The sequence below is a fragment of the Tupaia chinensis genome, unplaced genomic scaffold, assembly GCF_000334495.1.
Source record: "Tupaia chinensis unplaced genomic scaffold, TupChi_1.0 Scaffold145659_1, whole genome shotgun sequence".
Lineage (NCBI taxonomy): Eukaryota > Metazoa > Chordata > Mammalia > Scandentia > Tupaiidae > Tupaia > Tupaia belangeri.
In genome coordinates, this window is record NW_006205516.1 from 197,191 (window position 1) to 204,721 (window position 7,531).

At 42.5% G+C, this 7,531-nt stretch overlaps 1 protein-coding gene across 5 annotated transcripts in view; it reads left to right on the forward strand.

Moving 5' to 3' along the window:
• The first annotated feature begins 1,364 nt into the window (after positions 1-1,364).
• Positions 1,365-7,531, forward strand: part of UPF3B (UPF3B regulator of nonsense mediated mRNA decay) — a 28,354-nt gene continuing 22,187 nt past the window's right edge. For 2 of the 5 annotated variants that reach the window (XM_014584103.2, XM_006168257.3), the window contains exons 1-3: positions 1,368-1,688; positions 2,866-2,972; positions 3,178-3,284. In XM_014584103.2, the coding sequence (XP_014439589.1) occupies positions 1,533-1,688; positions 2,866-2,972; positions 3,178-3,284 (370 nt within the window). In that variant the 5' untranslated portion in view covers positions 1,368-1,532. Of the gene's footprint in view, positions 1,689-2,865; positions 2,973-3,177; positions 3,285-7,531 lie in introns of all 5 variants that reach the window. The other 3 variants (XM_006168256.3, XM_014584104.2, XM_027768172.1) reach the window with 3 other exon arrangements.

Here is a 7,531-nt window from a genome sequence, read left to right on the forward strand (position 1 = left end):
TCCAGAAGGGTGGGCCACACTGCAATTTCTTCTCCAATCTCCTCCCGGAATTTTGGGTATGCATGCACATGCGCCCCACGTGTACTTCAAGTCTCAGGGTCCAATACTTGAACTGCAGTCACCCACATAGGAGTCCAGCACCACAACCACCATGCCACCTGTTGGCCCTGTTATGTCATTATGTCCATCTTCTATTGCCTCCTGTCATGTCACCAGCAGACATGAGGAATAACTGCTAAACACATTTTATTACAATGTTACAATGCTTACTCAATGGGAACCCACTTCAAATAATTACACTATGTAAGCCTCCTTTGTAAACTGAAATCCAAAGTTCTCAAGTATATCCTTAACTTGGCTAATTCATAAAATAAAATGTTACCCTTTCCCTCACAGATAATATTAGAATCAGCATCCCTAGGTGGCATAGTGCTTGTGCAGCTGGATCCTACATGGTTGACTATGCGGTTCAAGTCCCCAACCCTGTGACTTGAGAACCACACCAGGCACGTGCACGTGTGTGCCCAAAATCCCAAGAGGAGGATGGAAGAAAAGGAATTACAGCACCGCCATCCCCTTTGGGGGTTATTTCTCACTTTTTTTCTCTCTCTCCCCTGTGGGACATACAGGGTCCCAGACCTGGCAGCTTGCTTTCTCGCTTTCCTTCTCTCTTTCTGATCAACCTCAGAAAAATAATGACAATGAATAAAATTAAATAAAAAATCATTCTTTAAAAAAATTTAAAAAGGATGATGGAAATGAAAAATGAATCTCATATATTTGGGTCATATTACTCTTTTAAGTATCAGTATCTTGTATGTTTATTAAGTATCTGTGAACCCTTAATTAAGAAAGATAAATTCTAAAGCCTTTAAAAGTACAATACACTTTAGATTTAATCATAGAAAAAAGCCGTTCCCCTGGTGAAGCAAGATTTGGGTAATACTGAGGTTAGCTGAGGAAAGTTAGGCAAGAGAGCCCACACAAGCTATTTCTCGGTGCGAAACCTACTAAATTTTCCAATTAAAAAGATTCGGTTTACTTAGAAACTACAAGCGGCTTACATCTAAGAATCTAAAATATACGTGTAACTTAAAAAAAGAAAGAAAAAAAAAAAACAATAAAAACAAGGACTTTCAGCTAGGGCTTTAGACCAGCTGACCAGACGCGGGTAGCTGCTTTGCATGCTGGGATATGTAGTCCAGAAGAGTAGTTTCTAGTCAAGATGGTGGAGTTGCTAATGACGCGCGAAGGAGGGGCCTCGAGGGAGTCTGGGTCGCAAGGGGATTGGCTGACGCGGGACTCAGCAGGCGGGAAGTAAAGACCAGGTGTTAAAACCTTTCCATTGTGGGAAGCCGAAAGCGCCGAAGTCTCGCGAGATCCTGGCGAGGCCCAATGGAACGCGGAGAGTGGCTTATCACTAGGGGCATTTGTTGGGGGCGGAGCCTTGACTGGAGCTGGCCGCGAGTCGTAGGTGCCCGGCGTAACGGCGTTTAGGCCAAACGGCCGCTGTGAGGAGCGTAGCCGTGGCCATGAAGGAAGAGAAGGAGCATAGGCCGAAGGAGAAGCGAGTAACTCTGTTAACACCCCCGGGGGCCTCAGGCAGCGGCGGTGGGGCTTCAGCAGACATCTCCAAGGGGGAAGATAAGCAAGATCGCAACAAGGAGAAGAAAGAGGCGCTAAGCAAGGTGCCAGCCGGCAGTTGGTCGGGGAGGAGGGCGGGACGGGTCTGCCGCTCGTGGAGGACGGTTGGGATTGGGGCTGCCCTCTTCCTGTCCTAGGTTCTCCTCCTCTCTCTTGGCCTGAGTGAAGATCACTTCACCCACATTCATCCACTAGCCCCAATGGGGGAAACCGTCCGGGCCAAACTCCTGGGTGGTGGTGAGGAAATAGGGGACTCCCCCGACAAGAAGGGTTTGGGTCAGAACTGCGACGTGATAATGGGACGGGGGAGCGGTATTAAAGACAACGAGAAATGAAAAGTTTAATTGGGGAGAATTACTAACTAGTGAAGGGGACATTAGGTGTGGGAGTAGTTTGTGGTAAGTCGGAGAGGAGAGTAGGGGAGATTAATGGTGGGGGGAGCAGATCGAAAGCATCTACTTTGAGAGCATTTGAATTTCTTGTAATCGTTACAGTTTTGAATTCTTTCAGCCGAATGGGCTGGAATGTTGTTTTAGGGTGTGTTGGACGTGAGAGAGAGAGAGAAAATGACTATACCAAGATCGCAGGAAACCTACAAACGACAAGAGTCGACCTGCTTACTAATTTCTTGTCACTAGATGTGTCGAAAAATGAGTGATCAAAAATGACGTGTAAACTGGGGGGCCGGGCGCTGCCGGTTACAATCAGAACCTGAGATTTTTCCTTGCTCCTAGAGTGTTTTGTTGTTGTTTTCTTTTTTTTCCCTCAAATTTTGCTAGTGTGTGCTTGCTGGAGAAACAGAGAGAGAAAGAAAGTGAAAAATCACCTTCCAAGGGAGATGGCCATGCCCTGTCCCTTCTCCTCCGTTCTCCTCTTGGAATTTTGGACAAGCACACACACTGTTTTTCAAGCTGTCAGGTCCAGAACTTGAACTGCGTTGTCAGCCATGTGGGATCCAGCTGCCTTAACTTCCATGCCACCTGCTGGCCCTTCAAGAGTTTTTTAAAACCACTGTTAGGAGGGAAAGGAGGGGGAGAAGAAAATAAAATAAAGGTTACTATTGTCTTTGACTAGTCTTGAGCACTGGCCACACAAGAATATGTTCTTTTGGGGTTTTATAAGTGATCTCATATTTTAAAGCCCAGTTTTCTTCAGGAACTTGGATTCTTTCAGGTGTGGCAGTCAATTTGTATTAATTTTTATTTTCCTTATTCATTTAAGGTAGTAATAAGAAGATTACCTCCCACCTTGACCAAGGAGCAGCTTCAGGAGCATCTCCAGCCTATGCCTGAGCATGATTATTTTGAGTTTTTTTCTAATGATACTAGGTAAAAAAAAAAAAGGGGGGGGGGGAAAAGGGAGGGGGGGTAAACGGAAAAGGTTTCTTCCATTCTTTTAATCCTGCTAATATTTTCCCTTTGATTTTTAAACTCTCTTTAATATAAACATACTTGCTATTCATGTATTTTGGTCATATTACCCCTTGCAAATATCAGTGCAAGTGCATTTACATAGTTGCTTTCCTCTCCGCAGTCTGTATCCTCATGTGTATGCCAGGGCATACATCAACTTTAAAAACCAAGAGGACATTATTTTGTTCAGGGATCGCTTTGATGGTTATGTGTTCCTTGACAATAAAGGTGAGTCCTTGTTACTGAACTAGAAGGGGAGTTTGTCATTTGTATATTTAAGACAACATGTGCAGGCTGGCAGGTAGAATGCTGTTTATGGTGCTGGACGGCCACATGGTAGACCCCAGTTTGAATCCCGGACCTGGCAGCTTGCTTTCTCACTTTTTTTCTCTTTCTCTGTCTCTGGTTAAATTAAAATAATAATAATAATAATAAATAAACAAAATGAAATATTTCTTAAAAAAAAGACGTGTTTATAACAGTGTTTTCTCAATGCCTTCTTAGGGTAGCTATTGTAAAATCCTAAGTGATAAAATGTACAGCATTTAAAGAGTTTTACACCGTGATAAGCTTATTATGCTTGTTTTGTAAATTTAGTTTGCTATAGGGCGAGTGTGCTTACTCGCTGGGGAGTGACAGAAAGAGAAAGGAAAGTGAGAAATCATTCCTCCCCCAGCTCCATGTAATCCCTTGCCTTCCATTGTCCTCTCGAGATTTGGACATATACTCACACACACTTGGCATTATTTTCAAATCACTGGGTCCAGGACTCAAACTAAGAAGTTGGTCATGTGGGAACTGACAGTTCCCAGTTGGAATATTGTTCAAGATTCTTACAAATTTGTGTATAATTAAAGCATTGAGCTTGTTGATCTCCCACTTTATATCCAGGAGGATCCAGGCTATAGCAGAGGCACAGTTCTTCTTTAATTCTCTTTTGAGGTATTATATGCTGCTTGCAACATTTAACCAGAGAATGTCCAGCCTGCCATTTGCCACTTTTCTCTTAGTTTTACAATCATGTGAATAGTGTGTCTTTTTTTTTAATGGCTATTTTATTTTTAGTCTTGTTTAGTTTAGTTTTGCTTTTTCAGTATTACTTCAAAGTTAGTAAAAACTTGGGACCAGCTGGTGGCATGGTGGTTAAGGCTCTGGACACTCCCACATGGCCGACCAGGGTTCAAGTCCTGAATCTGGTGGCTTGCTTTCTCACTTCCTCTCTCTCTCACTTTCACCCTCTGTCTCTCTGGTCAAATTAAAAAATAAATGAATGAATAAATAAAAAAATAAAATAATTATTTTTTTTTAAGTTAGTAAAAACTAAGTCTTTGTCGGGGGTATACTAATAAAAGTTGAAGGATTGCCACTGCTTGTGTATACCTTTTTTAATTCTCCAAAACCAACTATTTCTCCATTCAACTTTTTTTTTTTTCAGTTTGGTTTACGGTGTGTGTACTCACAGGAGAGAAAGAGGGAAAGTGAGAAACTACTCCCTAGTGGAGAGGACCATGCCACAATCCCTTCTCTAGTCTCCTCTCAGGATTATGGGCACACATCCACATGTTTTTCAAGCTGCCAGGTCCAGGACTTGAGCCATGCAGTTGGCCATGTGGAATCCAGCCACCTTAACCTCAGTACCACCTGCTACCCCATTGCAACTTTTTCACTCCAGTAGATGGTAGTGATTTCCTAGTTCAATAGCATGGATATCTGAGTTGTTTTTGATTTTTTTCTTGCTCACCCCTTACATGAAAAAAAAGTGATGTGGGCCAGCAAGTGGCATGGAGATTAATGTACTGTATCCCACATGACCTGCTGCACGTTTTGAGTCCCAGACCCAGCAGCTTGAGTCATGCTGGATGTATGGTGCATGTGTGCCCAAAATCCTGAGAGAGACTGGAGGAGAAGAGATTGTGGCATGGCCATCCCTCTCATGGGTGATGATTTCTCACTTTCTCTCTCTCTCTTTCTCTCTCTGGCAAGCAAATGCATCCTACAGCAAAAACTAAAAAAACAAACAGGTGATGCATCTTATCAATTTGTTGTTTAATGTCTCATTTACTTAGACCCTTCTACTTTGCACATTTCACATATTAAATCATATATACTTAGACAAACACTGTCTCTAAACTTAAAGGATTTTCTGTTTTTTTTTTTTTCCCATATCTATGTAATTCAGTATATCAGATTGCCATGAAGTTAATGGTTTTGAAAATAGTGATTTAATTTAACAGTTGTTGTTTTTTTTTTTTTTTTTTTTTTTGAGAGATTTTCACTGTAGGGCGCGTGCGCTCGCCAGACAGACAGAGAGAGACATAGAGACAGAAAGCGAGAAATCACCCCCCAGGGGGGATGGTCACGCCGCAATCCCTTCTCCATTCTCCTCTCGGGATCTTGGGCACGCACGCATACGTGCCCGGCGTGAGTTTTAAGCCACCGGGTCCGGGACACGAACCACGGTCGACTACGTGGGAGTCCAGCGACATAGCCATTACGCTAACTGCTGGTTCCCTAATTTAACAGTTGTTGAGGAAAGTCTAAATTTCTTAGCTTGAGAGTCAGGGTGCTTCATAGTCTGATCACTCTCCTATTTTTACAGCCCATCTCATAATTTCCCACTGCTTTAGTCTGGTTTATCTATTCCTCCTAAGATATATCACAGGTGTTGTTTTGTTTTGTTTTGTATTTGTTTTTTATTTTTAGGTTTTGGCCATAGGGTGCATCGTGCGCTTGCTAGAAAAAGAGAGGGAAAGTGAGAAAACACCCCCTGGGGGGTGGCCATGCCACAATACCTTCTCCATTCTCCTCCTGGGATTTTGGGCATGCATGCATGCATGTCCAGCATGATTTTCAAGCTGCCAGATCCAGGACTTGAACTAGCTGGCTATGTGAGTGTAGCACCATAACCACTGTGCCACCTGCTGGCCCCTGTATCACAGTTATTAAGCTAAACCAATTCTGCATTACTCACAATGCTGTGTAACCATCACCACTAATTCTGGGATGTTTTTATCACCCCAAAACAAAATCATATCCATTAATAGTCATCTCTCATTTGTCCCTTATCCCAGTCCTTGGCAACCACTAATCTACTTTCTTTCTTTTTTTTTTTTTTTTTTCAAACAAAGGAGAGAGAGAGATGGATATTTTTTGACAGGATCTCACCATGTTGCAATTATTCTGCCCTAGCCTCCCAGCCAGGTGTGCTCCAGTGAGCCTTAACCTGTCCAGGGTGGTTTAGGAACTGAACCCAGCCTCCCATGCAGCCTCAGCCTCACTCAGCAGCACCTAACTGCTTGTGCCACTGTGGCTTAGACTCATCCTTTTTTTCTCTCTAAATTCTCCTATTCTGGACACTTCATTTGGATTGAATCATACAACATGTGGCCTTTTGTGACTGACTTCTTTTACTTAGCATGTTTTCAAGGTTCATCCATGTTATACTATGTATTTTATTGCATCCTTCCCCTTTTACTGCATTTTCAAAATTGTGATGAAATGCACATAATGCAAAATTGTCTTCTTAACCATTTTAGGTATACAGTTCAGTAGTGTTAAGTATATTCACATTGTTGTCCAACACAATCATCAGAATTTTTCATCTTGTGAAACAAATTCTGTACCCATTAAATAACAGTATTCCTTTCCCCCTTCCCTTAGCCCCTAACAACTACCATTCTACTTTCTGTCTCTGAATTTGACTACTCTAGGTATCATATATAAGGTGAATCACACAGTGTCTTTTTGTGACTGACTTATTTCACTTAGTACGATGTCCTCAAGGTTCATGCCTATTTTAAGTACCAAAATTTCCTTCATTTTTAAAAGCTGACTGATATCTCATTGTATGTGTATACATTTTGTTTATCCATTCATCTATCAAGGAGCACTTAGGTTACTGCTACTATTGGCTAAATACTATTGCTATGAAGACGGGTGTACAAATATATGCTTGAGTCCCTGCTTTCACTTCTTTTAGAAATATAACCAGAAGTGGAATTTCTGGGTCATATGGTAATTTTAGTTTTAATTTTAATTTTTTTTTTTGGATTTTGCTAAAGGGCATGTACATTTGCTAGACAGAGATAAGGAATGTGAAAAGTCACCCCCAAGGGGGGATGGCCGTGCCACAATCTCTTCTCCATTCTCCTCATGGGATTCTGGGCACATGTGTACACATGCACATGAGCCTGGTGTGATTTTCAAGCCACCAGGTTTGGGACTTGAACCAAGGTCGGCCATGTGGGAGTCTAGTGCCTTAGTCCAGCACCTGCTGGCCCTTATTTTTCATTTTTTGTGAAAGCACTACTGTTTTCGGGAACCAGCAGTTAGCCTAATGGCTATGTCGCTGGACTCCCACGTAGCCAACCGCAGTTCGCATCCCAGACCTGGTGGCTTAAAAACTCACGCCGGGCGCGTGTGCGTGTGTGCCCAAGATCCCGAGAGGAGAATGGAGGAGAAGGGATTGCAGTGTG